The 20,439-nt window shown below is 40.3% G+C and overlaps 1 protein-coding gene and 1 long non-coding RNA gene across 4 annotated transcripts in view; one reads left to right on the top strand and one right to left on the bottom strand.

Moving 5' to 3' along the window:
- The window catches only part of LOC133563267 (uncharacterized), a 109,503-nt gene that overhangs the window by 46,977 nt on the left and 42,087 nt on the right, over positions 1-20,439 (top strand). The window lies entirely within an intron of this gene.
- The window catches only part of LOC133563263 (cingulin-like protein 1), a 35,355-nt gene that overhangs the window by 14,565 nt on the left and 351 nt on the right, over positions 1-20,439 (bottom strand). The window contains exons 2-9 of one of the 3 annotated variants that reach the window (XM_061917291.1): positions 11,504-12,370; positions 11,352-11,443; positions 7,007-7,112; positions 6,833-6,928; positions 6,611-6,759; positions 4,653-4,794; positions 4,377-4,589; positions 4,109-4,315 (exon numbers count right to left, since the gene is read on the bottom strand). In XM_061917291.1, coding sequence (XP_061773275.1) covers positions 4,109-4,315; positions 4,377-4,589; positions 4,653-4,794; positions 6,611-6,759; positions 6,833-6,928; positions 7,007-7,112; positions 11,352-11,443; positions 11,504-12,343 — 1,845 coding nt within the window. In that variant the 5' untranslated portion in view covers positions 12,344-12,370. The remainder of the gene's footprint in view (positions 1-4,108; positions 4,316-4,376; positions 4,590-4,652; positions 4,795-6,610; positions 6,760-6,832; positions 6,929-7,006; positions 7,113-11,351; positions 11,444-11,503; positions 12,371-20,439) is intronic. The other 2 variants (XM_061917292.1, XM_061917293.1) reach the window with 2 other exon arrangements.

The following is a 20,439-nucleotide window of genomic DNA, read 5'->3' as shown; positions in this document are numbered from 1 at the left end:
GTTGAGGAGCAGCAGCTTTACTTTGAGTTCCTCCCGGATGACAGAGCTTCTCACCCTATCTCTAAGGGAGAACCCCGCCACCCGGCGGAGGAAGCTCATTTCGGCCGCTTGTACCCGTGGTCTTGTCCTTTTGATCATAACCCGAAGCTCATGACCATAGGTGAGGATGAGAACGTACAAATCCTGTTTCCATATGAGTTGGGAAATTGTGTTAGATGTAAATATAAACGGAATACAATGATTTGCAAATCATTTTCAACCCATATTCAGTTGGATATGCTACAAAGACAACATATTTGATGTTCAAACTGTGTGCAAATAATCATTAACTTTAGAATTTGATTCCAGCAACACGTGACAAAGAAGTTGGGAAAGGTAGCAATAAATACTGATAAAGTTGAGAAATTCTCATCAAACACTTATTTGGAACATCCCACAGGTGAACAGGCTATTTGGGAACAGGTGGGTGCCATGATTGTGTATAAAAGATCAGTCATTCACAAACAAGAATGGGCGAGTGTCATCACTTGGTGAACAAATGCATGAGAAAGTTATCCAACAGTTTAAGAACAACATTTCTCAACAAGGTATTGCAAGGAATTTAGGGTTTTCACCATCTACGGTCTGTGATATCATCAAAAGCTTCAGAGAGTCTGGAGAAATTGCTGCACGTAAGCGATGATATAACAGACTTTTGATCCCTCAGACGGTTCTGCATCAAAAACAGACATCAGTGTGCAAAGGATATCACCACATGGGCTCAGGAACTCTTCATAAAATCACTGTCAGTAACTACAGTTGGTTGCTACATCTGTAAGTGCAAGTTAAAACTCTGCTATGCAAAGCAAAACCCATGTATCAACAACACCAAGAAACGCCGCTGGCTTCGCTGGGCCCGGGCTCATCTAAGATGGACTGATGCAAAGTGGAAAGGTGTTCTGTGGTCTGACGAGTCCACATTTCAAATTATATTCGGAAACTGTGGACATGGTGTCCTCCGTAACAAAGAGGAAAATAACAACCCGGATTGTTATAGGCGCAAAGTTCAAAAGCCAGCATCTGTGATGGTATGGGGGTGTATTAGTGCCCAAGGCATGGGTAACTTACACATCTGTGAAGGCACCATTAATGCTGAACTGTCCATACAGGTTTTGGAGCAACATATGTTGTCATCCAAGCAACGTTATCATGGACGCTCCTGCTTATTTCAGCAAGACAATGCCAAGCCACGTGTTACAAGAGTGTGGTTTCGTAGTAAAAGAGTGCAGGTACTTTCCTGGCCCGCCTGCAGTCCAGACCTGTCTCCCATCGAAAATGGGTGGCGCATTATGAAGCGTAAAATATGACAGCGGAGACCCCGGACTGTTGAACGACTGAAGCTCTACATAAAACAAGAATGGGAAAGAATTCCACTTTCAAAGCTTCAACAATTAGTTTCCTCAGTTCCCAAACGTTTATTGAATGTTGTTAAAAGAAAACGTGATGTAACACAGTGGTGGACATGCCCTTTCCCAACTACTTTGGCATGTGTTGCAGCCATGAAATTCTAAGTTAATCATTATTTGCAAAAAAAAAATAAAGTTTATGAGTTTGAACATCAAATATCTTGTCTTTGTAGTGCATTCAACTGAATATGGGTTGAAAACGATTTGCAAATCATTGTATTCTGTTTATATTTACATCTAACACAATTTCCCAACTCATATGGAAACGGGGTTTGTAGATCGACCGATAAACGGAGAGCTTTGCCTTCCGGCTCAGCTCCTTCTTCGCCACAATAGATCGATACATCGTCCGCATTACTGAAGACGCCGCACCGATCTACGATCCACTCTTCCCTCACCTGTGAACAAGAGTTTGAGGTACTCGGACTCCTCCACTCGGCGCAAGATTTCCTCCACACCCCGGAGATGGCACTCCACACTTTTCCGGGCGAGAACCATGGACTCGGACTTGGAGGTGCTGATTCTCATCCCAGTCGCTTCACACTCGGTTGCGAACCGATCCAGTGAGAGCTGAAGATCTTGGCCAGATGAAGCCATCAGGACTACATCATCTGCAAAAAGCAGAGACCTAATCCTGCAGCCACCAAACCAGATGCCCTTAACGCCCTGACTGCGCCTAGAAATTCTGTCCATAAAAGTCATGAACAGAATCGGTGACAAAGGGCAGCCTTGGCGGAGTCCAACCCTCACTGGAAACGGGTCCGACTTACTGCCGGCAATGCATTCCAAGCTCTGAAACTGATCGTACAGGGAGCGTACTTCCACAATCAGTCCGATACCCCATACTCTCTGAGCACTCCCCACAGGATTTCCCAGGGTACACAGTCGAATGCCTTCTCCACGTCCCAAAAGCATATGTAGACTGGTTGGGCAAACTCTTTTCACATGTTCTCAAAGGATTTTAATTAGTGCTGTCAAATGATACATTTTTAAAATCAGATTAATAACACTTTTGAACTTGGATTAATCCATGATAAGCCGTCAGGGCCAACAAGGTTTTATCTGCTGGCCTAACGTAAACAGAAATCATGATCATAATTAAATATAAAATGATTTTTGTATTTACTTTCCCAAAATATCTTAAAGTATTCATATTCTCTTCATGTCATATTATGCTCCTTTCAGTGCTGTTGTTTTTAGGTTAGAATTTGTATCCAATCGGAATTCAGCTAGTTTATGTTGCATGTAGTACCAAATGGCATTCAGAATATACAATGCACTGTAAGTGATCGGGGACAAACAGGTGATAGACAGTTGCGACAGCCAATCAGATCACGAGTTGTTGTCAGTAAGGCCTCACTTTGAAAGTAACATTTATGCGTTTTGTGGTTGGATACTCATCGGGACCGCTAGCGGATGAATTTGAGAAGACAGAGTTGAGAGACAGTTGTGATAGCCAATCAGATTATAAATTGTGGACTATAGCCTATCTAAGTAGACCGATGTTAACAAAACTGTGATTGTATACTCACTTGTCATTCCAAAGTGAGTATCCATTCACAAGTTTCAATTTAGCAGGAAATATTGCGCCAGAAGAAGAACTAAATATATATTTGAGGTATATAACAAGATATATATTTGCAAGGCCATTTTCAAAAAGGATCTTTAAAGAGAAACTCCATCTTGTGAGACCATGTCGGCCAACCCTAGAAGCTAGCTCAGCTGCTCCGACGATGAAATGGGGATAAATGGTAAATGGGTTGTACTTGTATAGCACTTTTCTACCTTTTTTTTTAAGGAATTCAAAGCGCTTTGACACTATTTCCACATTCACCTATTCACACACACATTCACACACTGATGGCAGGAGCTGCCATGCAAGGCCCTAACCAGGACCCATCAGGAGCAAGGGTGAAGTATCTTGCTCAAAGACACAACGGATGTGACTAGGATGGCAGTAGGTGGGGATTGAACCAGTAACCCTCAGATTGCTGTCACAGCCAGTCTCACAACTTCACCACGCCGTCCCCTTATGCCAGGATAGGCTCACCATTTCTACTCAAATAAGCCGACTACGAGTGGTACCACTAGCTTATATGGCGTTGAATAGATCCTGCTAATTGTGGGTTCAAATATTTAATTTTTTCACTTTTAATATTTTTTGCAATTTTAATTTTGACAGCACCACATAAGATATGTTTTAATTTCTGATGTGTTTTAATTGATTTTTAAATGCACCAGAAAATAACCAGTTTTGTGCAATGTTGAGGTGGTTCAATGCCCAGTAAGGCGTACATGTGTTTCTGTATAGTATTTCTCCAGTAATGGTCATGTGGTGACATCAATGATGGTATTTTGAGAGGTAATTATTAAAGTCGGACATCACTGAAGGCCTAGGTGGGAAACGCACGGCCCGCCACTGGATTAATCACTAGAAACCTTACAAATCGCATCTAAAAGATGCCACAAGAAAGTTTTGCTTCTCATTTGGCGCTTCAGTTTTTAGTGCTGCCTCCACAGAAGTGTAAGAAAAGAGGCAAAAAGGAAAAATATGATGATGACCATATAACCAGAAATATAAATTTAATGATGAAAAGATCATCATAAAAAACCAAGTGACAATCCATCAGGATAAACGAAGCTCCTCGTTGCAGGTAACTAACCTCCAGCTGCTTCACTCGCTGCTCTTGCAGTTTCTCTGAGGCTTTGGACTCCTGGACAGCTCGGCTCAGCTTTTCCACCTTGCTGTTCAGCTCCTCCACTTTTCCCTTCAGTTGATCTCTCTGCTGACTCAGCTCCTTCAGCTGCTCCTTTGCTGCATCTCCCTCCTCCAATGCCTCAACTTTTTCCTTGCCCAGCACGGTGTTGCTCTTAAGTAAAAGAAGATGGAAATAAATATTGCATAAAGAAGAAAGAACGGCTTGCTTTTACCTCTTTAACCATCTCTAAATCCCTCAAGAGATGGTCCAGCTCCACTTCATATTCTTCCTTAAGAGCAGCAATGTATTTGTCATGGGTCACTACTTCATCTTTGATGGCATCTTTCAGGGCACTGAGGTCCTTCTCCTGCTGTTGGAGAACATCCTCATGCTGCTCCTTCACCAGCAGCATCTCCTGATAGTCTGTACGCAGCTGTGCTATATCCTAAAAGACGACACATGTTCATGAGGAGACTTCTTGTCTGCTGACCTGTCACTCAGTCTTTACCTTCAGAAGGACTTCTTTGTCAACATGTATCAATTCTGCTTTCTTGGACTGGTCCAGTTCATCGTGCATCTCAGACAGTTGCTGCTGGAGGTCCTTCATCTGCACCTTAGAATGTTCCCTCTCTACAATCATCTGAGCCAACCTAGGAAGTACATAATGTCACATGAACAGCGACATAATTACAAACCCCAAAACCAGTGAAGTTGCCACGTTGTGTAAATCGTAAAAAAAAAACAAAAAAAAACAGAATACAATGATTTGCAAATCCTTTTCAACCTATATTCAATTGAATATACTGCAAAGACAAGATATTTAATGTTTGAACTGGTAATCTTTGTTATTTTTTTGGCAAATATTAGCTCATTTGGAATTTGATGCCTGCAACAATTTTCAGAAAAGCTAGCACAAGTGGCAAAAAAGACTGAGAACATGGAGGAATGCTCATCAAACACTTATTTGGAACATCCCACAGGTGAACAGGCTAATTGGGAACAGGTGGGTGCCATGATTAGGTATAAAAGCAGCTTCCATGAAATGATCAGTCATTCACACACAAGGATGGGCGAGTGTCATCACTTGGTGAACAAATGCATGAGAAAGTTATCCAACAGTTTAAGAACAACATTTCTCAACGAGGTATTGCAAAGAATTTAGGGATTTCACCGTCTATGGTCCGTGATATCATCAAAAGGTTCAGAGAATCATAAGAAATCACTGTATGTAAGCGATGATATTACAGACCTTTGATCCCTCAGGCAGTACTGCACCAAACACTGACATCAGTGTGTAAAGGACATCACCACATGGGCTCAGTAACACTTCAGAAAACCACTGTCAGTAACTGCCGTTTGTCGCTACATCTGTAAGTGCAAGTTAAAACTACTATGCAAAGCAAAAGCCATTTATCAACAACACCCAGAATTGCCGCCGGCTTTACTGGGCCCAAGCTCATCTAAGATGGACTTATGCAAAGTGAAAAAGCGTTCTGTGGTCTTGTAGAGTCCACATTTCAAATTGTTTTTGGAAACTGTGGACGTCGTGTCCTCTGGACCAAAGAGGAATATAATCATCCAGATTGTTCTAGGTGCAAAGTTCGAAAGCCAGCATCTGTGATGATATGGGAGTGTATTAGTGCCTAAGGCATGGGTGACTTACACATCTGTAAAGGCACCATTAATGCTGAAAGGTACATACGGGTTTCGGAGCAACATATGTTGCCATCCAAGCAACTTTATCATAGACGCCCCTGCTTATTTCAGCAAGACAATGCCAAGCCACGTGTTACAACAGCGTGGCTTCATAGTAAAAGAGTGCGGGTACTAGACTGACCTGCCTGTAGTCCAGACCGGTCTCCCATTGAAAATGTGTGGCGTAAGAAGTGTGAAATACCACAATGGAGACCCCAGAATGTTGAACAACTTAAGCTATAGATCAAGCAAGAATGGGAAATAATTCCACCTGAAAAGCTTCAAAAATTGGTCTCCTCAGTTCCCAAACATTTACTGAGTGTTGTTAAAAGCAAAGGCCATGTAACTCAGTGGTAAAAATGCCCATGCGCCAACTTTTTTGCAATGTGTTGCTGCCATTAAATTCTAAGTTAATGATTATTTGCAAAAAACATTGTTTCTCAGTTTGAACATCAAACATCTTGGCTTTGCAGTCTATTCAATTGAATATAGGTTGAAAAGGATTTGCAAATTATTGTATTCTGTTTTTATTTACAAATTACACAACATGCCAACTTCACTGGTTTTGGGGTTTATAGTTCCACATGGGGTTAAACACGTACATGTCAATTTAATCACATCATTACACATTACAAATATTGTGTTGTTTTTGAAGGTATTTACATCACAGAAATGCTGTATAATGATGATGGAAAAAGTTTGATTTGGCGTTTAATTTAATGCATCCCCATTGTAATTGATAAGAAACCGAAGAATAAGTCATGTGCTCACTGGTCTTTGGTGGATTTCAGTAGCGCCTCAATTTCAGTCAGTTTCTTCCTGAGTTTGGAGAGCTCGGTCTGACTCTTAGCCAGTTCTTCTTGCAGCTTTGTCTTCTCCGTTCTGGCCTTCTCACAAGCTTTGGCCAGAGTTTTTTCATTCTGTGGGCATTTTGTCAAAAGGAGAATGTTATCGCTTCACGACGATCAAGTTGAAACCAAAGCTGCGACAAACCTTCATCTCCGTTTCCAGTTTTTGCTGCAGGTCACACACTTGTGACTCAAGCACTTCTCGTTTCTCCAGCAGTTGCTTCACCTCTTCTGCTTCATCCTACAGAGGGGCAGTCAAACATGGTAAATTGAGTCAACGGTGAGTATCAACACCGAATATTTCTCCTCTCAAACTCACTTTCACTTCCTCCTCCACATTCTCCGCAGTTTTCCACTTGAGTCTGTTGATCCTTTCAAGCAGCAGGTTGACTTTCCTCTTGGTGACCAATTCATCGTCAGTTGTTCTGAGGAGAAAGACTTTATAAATCACTTTTTATCTGTTCACTTTGACTGCACAGATAGAAATGTTGGCTGGGCTTCACTCAGCATTGCCACACAGACAGACGCTGAGCACATAATGTCAAAATAGGCAGTCTTGGATCATGGAGACATTCCAAGTCCACTAGTAATTTTATCAGTGGAAGCACGATCCCGCTCTGCATTCCTCACTTTGTGTGTCTAAGTGTGAGCAGCTGCACCAGTTATCGCACTACTTTACATGATAACTACAAAGTAGTAATAGTGTAAAACAAAGACTATACCAGTACTTTATTTTAACCTTTAAGAACAAAAATTGGGTAATTTTTTGTTGTGTTACTCCATTATACATGATTTTTCCTATGAGGGTGTTTTTATGTTAATCTATTTTATATTTCAATGTCCAATTGTGATACACTGGCAGTTATTTAATAATACCCCAAAGCCAAACAAGACTGTTTGTATGCATATTTTGTTACTTTCATACCCAAACAACAATACAAACCATTTAATATTTTTTCCTTTTTTTTTAACCCTTTGAAGGGGTTTTGATCAAATGATGTAACAAGTATCAATTAAGTTAAAGCTAAAGTCCCAACCAGGGTCTCCCGCAGAGCTTTGTTGTTAAGGCGGCCTTAACAACAAAGAGCCACCGCCTAAACTAAACCAGCTTCTCAGGGTCAGCATATGCCAGCATGTGGCCCCACTTTTAACTCTTTTTTTCAAACGCTTATTGCAAACGCTTATTTACAGTAAGTCATTAATTTGACTTAGGCAAATTAATTGTCTCAGTAAGTCAATATTTACTAAGTCAAAATAATGACATACTTCGTATTCCAGGTAACTAGGACTGTTTTGTGTTCTGTTTTTACTTTACGGAAAAAATATGGCGATATACAGGACTGTCTCAGAAAATTAGAATATTGTGATAAAGTCCTTTATTTTCTGTAATGCAACTAAAAACATGAAAATGTCATACATTCTGGATTCATTACACAACTGAAATATTGCAAGACTTTTATTATTTTTAATATTGCTGATTATGCCATACAGCTTAAGAAAACTCAAAAGTCCTATTTCAAAAAATTTGAATATTTCCTCAGACCAAGTAAAAAAAAAAAAGATTTATAACAGCAAAACAAAATCCAAAATTTTAAAATGTCAATCAATGCACTCAGTACTTGGTTGGGAATCCTTTTGCACGGATTACTGCATCAATACAGTGTGGCGTGGAGGCAATCGGCCTGTGGCATTGCTGAGGTGTTATGGATGCCCAGGATGCTTCAATAGCGGCCTTTAGCTCATTTGCATTATTGGGCCTGGTGTCTTTCAGCTTCTTCTTCACAATAACCCACAAATTCTCTATGAGGGAGTTGGCAGGCTAATGGAGGACAGTAATGCCATTGTCAGTACACCAGTTACTGGTGGTTTTGGCACTGTGGACAGGTGCCAGATCATGCTGGAAAATGAAATCATCATCTCCATAGAACTTTACAACAGATGCATTGACTCTGGACTTGATGAAACACAGTGGATCAAAACCAGCAGCTGACATGGCTCCCCAAACCATTGCTGACTGAGGGAACTTCCGTTGTCTAGAGTTCAGGAGTGTCTTGACCCTGGGAATACGGCTATTGAAGCTGTATCTGTCCGCCTGTCCCGGGTGACGCCCCCTTCCCCCTGGAGACACACCACCTTAACTAACAAATATTCTGGGGAAAACACTTTGGTTTGACTCGGCCAGGGTTTGAACTCACGACCTTCCAGTCACAGGGCGGACACTCTAACCATAAGGCCACTGGGTAGTTTACATTTGTATAGTAATACTAATTTAAACCAATGACATTATCTGATCAAAAGCCTTCAAGTTAAATAATGAAAGACAATCATTACATGTTTGATATTTTCTTTAGGTCTGAAATGTATTGAAAAATTTCGGTGAAAAAAGTTAAAACAAACCAAATATGTTTTTACACCCTTTGAAAACTTAAGGACTTGTACTGTATGTCCTGTTTGGCATTGAAGATAATTAAAATCAAACATTAATATCAAGTTTGTATTCGGAATCAGCACTGAATACTTCAAAAAATAGTACTATTTTTAACTTTTTAAGTGTCAGAACTACAAAGTCAGAAATATGTTGCCCAAAATCTGGCATTTAGACCGTTTTACTATATCCTACTGGGACCGTAATGTTCTATGTGTCTGTATCTTTAATTCTAATATGTTTTTCCACACCTTTAAGAAGGGCTCATGTGCATTGTATCCACTTTTTATACTATGTAAAACTGCACTTATCCAACATAATAGCTGCCATGTATCACACACAGCAATGTAATATTATGAAGTGGGACAAGGTGCTAACAATACAGTCACATCTAAGCAGCAACATCATGCTCGGTGAGCCTAATCACACAAAAAACGATCAAACTTAAGCTTCCACGTCTGTTACTGACTGTTTTACTAGAAATATTTTATATTGTAAGGTTTGCAAAGACACAAGTTACTTTTCTTTACTCAATATGACAATATCTCGGCAGTGTGGAGTTTGCAAGTCCTCCCCGTGACTGCGTGGGTTCCCTCCGGGTACTCCGGCTTCCTCCCACCTCCAAAGACATGCACCTGGGGATAGGTTGATTTGGAACACTAAATGGGCCCTAATGTGTGAATGTGAGTCTGAATGCTATCTGTCCATCTGTGTTGGCCCTGTGATGAGGTACCGACTTGTCCAGGGTGTAAACCGCCTTCCGCCCGAAAAAAGCTGAGATAGGCTCTAGCGACCCCCCGCAACCTCAAAAGGGACAAGCGGTAGGAAATGGATGGATGGATGACAATATCTCCTCTCTGAGGTGCCACCTTATCGTAGTAGAGGAAATTGCGTGTCCCAATGATCCTAGGAGCTATGTTGTCCAGGGGCGTTATGCCCCCTGGTAGAGTCCCCAAAGACAAACTGGTCCTAGATGAGGGATCAGACAAATAGCAGCTCGAAGACCTCCATGAAAAATAAAAACAAAGGACCCAAATTTCCCTCGCCAGGTCACCGGGGCCCCCCTTTGGAGCCAGGCTCGGAGGTGGGGTACGATGGCGAGCGCCTGTCCCCATGGGGCCCGGCCGGGCTCAGCCTGAAGAGGCAACGTGGGTCCTCCCTCCAATGGGCTCACCACCACCAGAGCCAGGCTTTATTTTCAAGATGTGTTGAGAGAGAAGTGAGAGAGATGATAGATTTTCCTTGTGTTTGGTGCTCATAATCAGACATTAGGAGCATGTTTACTGTCATATAATAATAAAAATGTCATTTTCTAATACTTGGGGACAGTCGAGGGCATATATTTCCCAAAATTGGCAATGTCAATTTGAATGAGGAAATCCTAGATTTATGTAAATCTTTTCTGAGTATTTGTGGTCGCAACTAGTAGGTCAGTTTGAAATTGTTGGTCATAATTATGAACGCTTTGGGGATTTTGTTTTCTGATTTTTGTTTGTACAGTGTTATTTCATTTGCTTACAAGTGTTTTGGGGTCGCAGGAAGTGAGTGTGAAGAACAGTGACGACAAGAAGTGGATGATATTCTTAGTCTTAGTCTTATCCTTTATTTGGATCATAACAACCAAGAATACTCTTCATCTTTACAATTTGAATTGAATTTCAAAATATATTTTTTATTTTATTCATTGAATTAAAAAAATAAATCATCAAAATCTTGACCGAGCGTTTCCCCAACTTGGCAAAGCGATTCGAGCATATCACTGCTCATCTGCACCATACTGAAGCAGAATGAGTCTAACGTCAGCCAAGAATGTTAAAATGTTATCTCATCGACGGATATTTATCCATGAAAATGTAGAGAACCTGCTGATGGTGTGTTTGACAGAAAAGTAGCAGGAAGAAAATATCAAGGTAAATGCTGTACAATATAATTACATTACATTATAAAACTACTGTAGTTCTTAGTGGTATATTGTATTGTATTGTTTTTCATACGACATTTCTTATTTAGGTTGGTTTTCCTTTTAAAAGACGATTATATGTTCAAATTGGGCTAGTTTGGGGGGGAAATCACCAATTGTCATTCATTTCAATGGGAGATGTTGATTTGAGACACAAGTTTTTTGATTTAGGAGCTCAGTCACGAAACCAAATAAGTTCGGAAATTGAGGTACTTCTGTATTATCGGGAGTTTTATTTCCTCAGCTTTTATTGACCCTTGTTTTCTTTGGCTCACTCACCCTTCCTTAAGGTAGGTGAAGAGCATCTGTTTCGCTGCGTCTTCATTTGGGTCGGCCAACACCTGCTGTCCTTTCAGAAGGTCAGGAGTGACCTGGTTAGAGAACATGCATAAATACAAATGATAACCGTGTCCTTGAGGACATCTCTTTACCTGAGTGTCTCTCTCCTCAGCTCCATGGTCAAGATGAGATGATTCATTTCTCCTGTGTAGTAGTTTTGCCGCCATAACGCTGCCAGGATGCGCTTTGAGCGGCGCGCTGGGCTTGTTGTCTTCTCTCTTGGTGGTCTCTCCTCCCAGCAGTCGAGCTCGCGCTGACCCAGGAGGATAGATGCACCCAGCTGTGGTGACGGGTCCACTGCTGCCCCCTTTCAGAGAGGAGGCTCTGCTGGATGAGGAGGACGACGAGTCGGAAGCTCGCCCACTGTCCACGCTACGGGACCTCCGAGTGTCCTCAGGGTCCAGTCTGTTCCTCGGGCCGCCCCTTCCCCTCCGCTGGCTGCTGTTGAACTGGTTGATTAATTTGCCAACAGACATAAAGGGCTCAGAGTCCACTGCGTTCAGGGAACTATGTCCATTTGAAGGTGTGTTCTGGTCTTCTGAGGGGCTTTCTGCTGGAATTGGCATCCTGGCTTTGGCCGCTGTTCTTCCAGGTTGAGGGTTCTGTGAAGGGTTGAAGGTGTGAAGGCTGTTGCTTTGTGGGTCGTACGGTCTAACGATCTCTGGGTGTTTCTGGTAATGAAACTCTGAGGAGCTTCTCTCATCCAGGGACCTCCTCACCATTCCCGGGTTGTACCCCTCTTGGTGAGTGATTACTGATATGTCTCTGTGGCTACCTTGGCCCGCACTGTTTAAAACGACAAAGGGTTGCCCTTGAATGCCTTGAACCTGCACCCTGACTCCAAACACGCTGTCATGGCTGCCTCTGGGGTTGTGTGGGTCGACGTAACTCCTCTGTATCTTCATTTCCGGGGATCCGCCTAGTCTATCCATTGTGACGGCAGCATTAACTACACAGAGCTGCATGGACGGGGAAGTGACAACATTAAAACCCCGACAGAGGCTGAGCCGATCAGGTCGAGCTGAGGTGTTTACACAACATTGGAGTCTCAGAGGGACATAGTGACGCTTGACGCTCAGCTGCACTCTCATGAAGACACAATGCACAGACAAACGCTTGATTTAACTGTGCAATGCAAACAACTCCCTCAGTGTGTTAATGACACTGTTGTATTGTACCAACAACGCTGAGACAACCGCTGAGGTCTGTCGGGTGTCGTCACTCATTTCACGGCATACAGAGGGGAATAGTTGTCAATCGAGATGTTAACACAGAAGCCATTGTGCAACAGGCTATCATTATCATACTCCAGTTCATAGTAATACATGTGTACAAGTGGCTAAATAAAGTCAGCAAATTATTAAAAGCCTCTCTCAATGTGATGATGACAGTCGTCCTACACCACTTTAAACTAAAAGCACAATTTAATAGCCTAAAGCCCAGCGGTGGGCTGTATCTGCTGGCCTAACATAACCAGAAATCGTGATCATAATTAAAGATAAAAGTCGTATTTTATTTACTTTCCCTAAATATTGTCGCCCGATAAATGCTTTAAAATGTAATATCAGAAATTATCGGTATCGGTTTCAAAAAGTAAAATTTATGACTTTTTAAAACGCGTTGTACGGAGTGGTACACGGACCTAAAGAGAAGTACAGAGCGCCAATAAACCTCAAAGGCACTGCCTTTGCATGCCGACCCAGTCACATAATATCTACGGCTTTTCACACACAAAAGTGAATGCAAAGCATACTTGGTCAAAGGCCATACATGTCACACTGAGGATGGGCGTATAAGCAACTTTAACACTGTTACAAATATGCGCCACACTGTGAACCCACACCAAACAAGAATGACAAACACATTTCGCGAGAACATCCGCACCGTAACACAACATAAACACAACAGAACAAATACCCAGAACACCTTGCAGCACTAAGTCTTCCGGCATGCTACAATATACACCCCCCGCTATCCCCAACCAACCCCACCTACCTCAACCCCCTAATGCTCTCTCAGGGAGAGAATGTCCCAAATTCCAAGCTGCTGTTTTGAGGCATGTTAAAAAACATAATGCACTTTGTTACTTCAATAAAAATATGGCAGTGCCATGTTGGCATTTTTTTCCATAACTTGACTCGATTTATTTTGAAAAAACCTTGTTACATTCTTTAATGCATCTAGCGAGGAATCACAACAAAATTAGGCATAATAATGTGTTAATTCCACGACTGTATATATCGGTATCGGTTGATATCGGAATCGGTAGTTAAGAGTTAGACAATATTGGAATATCGGCAAAAAAGCCATTATCGGACATCTCTCCTAAATATGTAAAAGTATTAATATTCTTTTGATGTCATATTATGCTCCTTCCAGTGCTCTTGTTTTAGTTTAGAGTTTTTATCCAATCAGACTTTAGGTAGCTTATGTTGCCATGCTATGCCAAATCTGCCCAAAGCGTTCAGAATCTACAATGCAGGTGTCTATGCACTGAAAGTGAATGAGCACATACAGGTGATAGACAATTGCCGTAGCAAATCAGATTATGAGTTGTTGTCAGTAAGGCTTTCTAGATAGCCTTACGTTGAACGTGATATTTATGCGTCCTGTGATTGGATACTCACCGGTACCGTTAGCAGATGAATTTGAGAACACAAAGAGTTGATAGACAGTTGCGATAGCCAATCAGATCACAAGATGTTGACAGCAGCTTATCTAGGTAGCCTGATGTTAACGAGACTGTGTGTGGAAACTCACTTGTCATTCCTGCTAAGTTGCAACTTAGCAGGAAGCAGGAGGTGTTGACCCACAAAGAAGAACAAAACGTTGATTAGGTGGCAGATATATATTTGCAAGGCCATTTTCAAGAAGGATATTTAAAGAGGAACTACATCTTGTGAGACGGTGTCCAGTGGGTTCTACAAATTGTGAGTTCAAATATTTTATTTCTTTTTTTTTCACGTTTAATATGGTTTTTTGTCAATTTTAATTTTGACAGTACCACATAAGATATGTTTTAATTGCTGATGTGGGTTTATTGATTTTTAAATGCGCCAGAAAATAACCCATTTTGTACAATGCCCAGCAGTGCGTTAATGTGTGGGGACATAAATGATCATTGAAGTCGGACATCACTGAAGGCCTAGGTGGGGAACGCACGGCCCGCCACTGGTATAACCCCAATATAATGCTAGGGATGGGCGTTATGACCTAAAAATCTATGGTGAAATATATTGCAGACTCCTGCTATATTATTTGGCATTTAAACGATATTAGAACCACTCCAAAACGGGTTATAAAGGCTCCTAATTTGGCTATGCAGTATCCACATAAGTCCAAAAAATTTGAAAATAAAACCGTTAAGGCATTGCTTGGATATTTATTGAAGTGTGAAGTGAATTAAATTTATATAGCGCTTTTCTCTAGTGACTCAAAGTGCTTTTACATAGTGAAACCCAATATCTACCGTATTTTTCGGAGTATAAGTCGCTCCAGCCGAAAATGCATAACAAAGAAGGAAAAAACATATATAAGTCGCACTGGAGTATATGTCGCATTTTTGGGTGAAATTTATTTGATAAAACCCAACACCAAGAATAGACATTTGAAAGGCAATTTAAAATAAATAAAGAATAGTGAACAACAGGCTGAATAAGTGTACGTTATATGACACATAAATAACCAACTGAGAAGGTGCCTGGTATGTTAACGTAACATATTAGGGTAAAAGTCATTCAAATAACTGTAACATATAGAACATGCTATACGTTTACCAAACAATCTGTCACTCCTAATTGCTAAATCCGATGAAATCCTATACGTCTAGTCTCTTACGTGAATGAGCTAAATAATATTATTGATATATATATTATTTGATATTTTACGGTAATGTGTTAATAATTTCACACAAGTCGCTCCTGAGTATAAGTCGCACCCCCGGCCAAACTATGAAAAAAACTGCGACTTACAGTCCGCAAAATACGGTAAGTTACATTTAAACCAGTGTGGGTGGGCACCGGGAGCAGGTGGGTACAGTGTCTTGCCCAAGGACACAACGGTAGTGACAAGGATAGTGGAAGCTGGGATCGAACCTGGAACCCCAAGCTATTCCGCCTTATAAAATAATCCTGTCTTCCTTCCTACTTCCGACAAACGAACTGTTTAGAATTTGCTCCTTTTGTGACATCAGAGGATTATCCATATATAGTAAGATTTATCCAGACTGTCTTGCGTGGGTCCATCACTGTAGTCCGTGATGGAGCAAATAAGTTCCTTATTTTTCCCCTACCTCTCGGTAGGGGAAAAATGCACATGCACTGTTGCCATTTCTAATACAAAACGGCGAACAGTTTGAATTTATATCTGTCAGTAGACTCAATATGGAAGCGCTAAAAAACTACGACAAAACGCAGTCGAAATGGAGCCACATAAATAAGAGCGGCGCATCCTGAAGAGACGGTCAGAAAACAGCTTGAAACGGTCTGTAAGACATAATCTATGCATTATTTTGTCCAAAGAACCGCTATTATATGTTAAGTAGACCAAAAGGAATTGTTTTAAATGTAGAAAATAAATGATAATATGACCCCTTTAAGGGATTTCCTACTATTGTCTCTGATTTAAATCCTTTGGTTTCTGCCTTTAAAGCTCTCCTGTGTCCATGAACTTATCTCCTGAATTTGTATGCAGTAACAAAAATGACAAAATATGTTTTCATTAATAAAAATATCGATCTAACCCCTGTTGAATGTACTAATACTGTACTTGGTACCGTTACTATCTATATTTGTATCAATCCACCCACCTCGGTTTTTGTATTAAAAAGCTCTAGTCATGCGGTCAACAATGTCGTGTAGCATATTTTGAATATTCCCTGTCCTCCAGTGATAATGTTACATGTAAGAAACATTGTTTATTTTCCACCATGTGGGATCTGAACAGAGGATGTCGTTGTGGCTTGTGCAGCCCTTTGAGACACTTGTGATTTAGGGCTATATCAATAAACATTGATTGATATTGATTGACCATGGAAGCGGGGGGTGCTGGAGCCTACCTCAGCTGCTTTCGGGCGGAAGGCAGTGCCTTGTCAAAAATAATTTCTGTGTAGGGTTTAAAAGACATTTTAGCCAGAGTCACACTCATAGGCACATGGGTACCAGAGTAAGCATCCCCGCATTTAGTTTGAAAACAAACACAAAAACTTCTGGTGTGATCAAATGAAAAAACTAGGTGTGTAACAATTCAACTAATACAGACCTGGGCAAATTAAGGCCCGGGGGCCACATGCGGCCCGTTGAGCTTTTCAATCTGGCCTGCCGGACATTCCTAAATCATTTTTTGAGATCTTTAAGATGGAAAGTGTAGCTGCCGTTATGATGTGCAGTCCTGTTTTCTAATGACTGTAAGTCTTCAACCATACAAAGTATTTCAATGGTTGGAATCTGCGCTTATGGATGATATACCAGTTACTATTAGTTACTATGGTCATCTAATTAGTTACTATTGCAATCTAAGTCACAGCAGCTAAAATGAGGCACCAAGCAGTGTGAGCGGGAAGCGTTTCCACAAACGAGGAAGGAGATTTTCCCAACAAAGTTCTAAAGCTTAGTGATATATAGAATAGAATAGAAAGTACTTTATTGATCCCTGGGGGAAATTCAGCAAATTGCAGATGTATCAGATTGTAGGTGGGTTTATTTTGTATCCTTCGCGTTCATTTTTCACTGTTTGTTGCATTTTTGTTGAGTTTTACTTGTCTGTGATGAGGTGGCGACTTGTCCAGGGTGTACACCGCCTTAACGCCCGATTGTAGCTGAGATAGGCACCAGCGCCCCCCGCTACCCCAAAGGGAATAAGCGGTAGGAAATGGATGGATGCATGTAAAATATGTCAATCGAAAGGGGGTGTGACATTCCTATTTTGTCAATATTGAGAGTTTTATCGTTCATAGAAAGATGTAAAATTTCATTACGTTTTTTAAGGCGGTCTGTCATAACGTTTTTAGCATTCAGTCAGACATTATTGTGAGGTTTTGTATTAGTGTTCCTAAAAATAGATACACTGGCCCCCCGACACATTTTTTTCTCTCAATGTGGCCCCATGAGTTAAAATAATTGCCCAGGACTGATCTAATATATCAATTTATCCATTTACTGTATATTCCTGAAATTAAACTACATCGGTTTGGCTCGGAAAGTTGGCCTTTTCGGAAGATATATATCGATCCAAGTGTTTTAAAAGGAAATAAATCAATTTATATATTGGATTTCAAAAAGACAGACTTTATATGAAGTTTTGTACTTTGAACGTTTTTTAAGTCCTTCTGCCCATCTGTGCCGTCATTGCCATCAGTCAACAAAACAGAATGGCGGATAGCTACGGTGGCAGAGAAAAGTCACAACAAATGCAAACGCTACAAGACTATCATCAAACAACAACACTACAACTTTCAGCTAAACCATGATTGCAAAAGCCACAACACAATAATAGGTTACCGCGACAGACCAACTTCCCGAGGTGGAAGGTTAAAAAGAGTGTAATGAACATAGTCTATTAGTAGTATTGGAAAAGTTATTTATGACTGAAAGAGTGTTTACACATTTCTTACTTTTCCAACTTTATTCATTACACCGTTTACAGCTTTCCTCCTCAGGAACTGGTCTGTTGCCAAAACGTGTCTGCTGTCACTTCCATTGCGTCTTTATAGTGTTGTGTTTTGGCTTAAAGTTGTGGCGTTTGTATTGGTTGTGACTTTGAGAGTACTAACTGGTCAAACCACTGCACATTTAACTTGAAAAGATTTGGTTGTACTTAATTTCTCAGTTAAACCGACTATTCATTCAACCTGCAGAGATGTTGGATGCACTTTACAAAGTACTTTACATGCACTTTTCCACATTTTGTTATGTTACAACCTTATTATAAAATGGAATACATTCAATTTTGTAATCAGAATTCTACAGACAATACCCCATAATGACAATGTAAAACTTTTTTTTTTTTTGCAAACGTATTAAAACTAAAAAATCACATGTACATAAGTACATACAGCATTTGCTCAGTACTTTGTTAGTTCACCTTTGGCAAAAATTACAGCCCTGAGTCTTTTTGAACACGATGCCACAAGCATGGCTCACCTACAGTCTAATTCCAAAATGGAATAAATAATGTTTTGTCCTCAAAATTCTACACACAATACCCCGTAAGGACAATGTAAAAAGTTTGAGATTTTTTATTTATTTATTTTTTTGCTCAATACTGTGTTGCTGCACATTTGCCAAGCTTGGCACACCTATCTTTGGGCAGTTACACCCGTTTCTCTTTGCAGCACCTCTCAAGCTTCATCAGGTTGGATGGGAAACATTGGTTTTCATCCAGGATGTCGTTGGACTTTGCTGCATTCATCTTTCTCTATGTACTGACCAGCCTCCCAGTTCCTCTTGCTGAAAACCATCCCCACAGCATGATGCTGCCACCACCATGCTTCACTGTAGAGATGGTATTGGCCTGGTGATGAGCGGTGCCTGGTTTCCTCCAAACTTGATGCCTTGCATTCCCGCCAAAGAGTTTAATCTTTGTCTCGTCTGACCAGAGAATTTGGTTTCTCATGGTCTGAGAGTCTTTCAGGTGCATTTTGGCAAACTTTTTTTTTCCTACAAAGAAAGGGTTTCCATCTGACTACTATACCATACAGGCCTGATTGGTGGATTGCTGCAGGGATGGTTTTCCTTCTGGAAAGTTCTCCTCTCTCCACAGAGGAACGCTGTAGGTCTGACAGAGTGACCATCACTTTCTTGGTCACCTCCCTGACTAGAGTAAGATTAATACACCAATGTACAGAGACATCCTGGATAAAAACCAACGCTTCCCATCTAATCTGATGGAGTTTGAGAGGTGCTACAAAAAGGAATGAGTGACACTGCCCGAAGATAGGTGTGCTAAGTTTGTGGCATCGTATTCAAAAATACTTGAGGCCGTAATTGCTGCCAAAAATGTTTCAACAAAGTATGGAGCAAAGGCTGTGAATTCTTATGTACATGTGTTTTTTTATGTTTAATGAATTAGATTTTAAAAAAAAGAAATAAATACTATCCACATTGTCAGTGTGGGGTATTGTGTACAGAATTTTGAAGACATGAATTTATTACATTTTGGAATAAGATTGTAACAATAGACCATGGAAAAAGTGAAGCGCTGTAAATACTTTCCAGATGCACTTTATTTATATTATTATTATTGTATTAATTTTAAGCTGCAAAAACAACAGCAAAAAGTAGCAGTTTAATAAATATGTTAAAATGTTGGTTACTGTAAATTTATTTTAAAATGTTGTTATATGAAATATATTATGAAAATCAAAACATTTTTAGTGGTAGTTATTGCTTTTAGACACCAAATAGGAAGAATGCGTTATTTTTTGTTTAGTTTTTCACATTTTAAAATGAAATTCAAATAAACCAATCCGCCCGATTGTAAATGAGCTAGGCAACAGCCACCCCAAAGGGAGTATGCGGTAGGAAATGGATGGATGGATAAACCAATTTTTTTTACATTTTTTTCTATTTCCAGTCATGAAAAGAAATTTCAATGACCAAAATATTTACACTGACCCCTTACATTCAGGTCAATGGTATATTATTATTTTGTAAAGTCATGTTTGTTACAGCTCTTGTATTAGATGTCATTAGTGCATAATCTAATTGTGTGGAATACTATATAAATCAGCATATACATTTAGGCAATTACTCATTTTTTACAACACTTCTCAAAAGTTGTAGGACGTCAATACTATTTCTTAACGGAAAACCCACCTTCAACATTTAGAAACGTGGTTAAAAAGTAGTTCTTAAAAAAATGTGTTTTCAGTTACGCGTATGTGAGCTATTTACGTGTAAAGTAGAACTTTATCAGTTTGTCAAATTATCACACATTTGTCAGCATTTTGTTAACCAATTACACGCCATAATCAAAGTAGGTGTATCTTGAAAGATTGTAATAAACAAACGAGAAGTAATTATCAAATATT

This window comes from Nerophis ophidion, linkage group LG12, assembly GCF_033978795.1.
Source record: "Nerophis ophidion isolate RoL-2023_Sa linkage group LG12, RoL_Noph_v1.0, whole genome shotgun sequence".
NCBI lineage: Eukaryota > Metazoa > Chordata > Actinopteri > Syngnathiformes > Syngnathidae > Nerophis > Nerophis ophidion.
The sequence above is the reverse complement of the archived record's forward strand: the minus strand, read 5'-3'. Positions and strand labels throughout refer to the sequence as shown.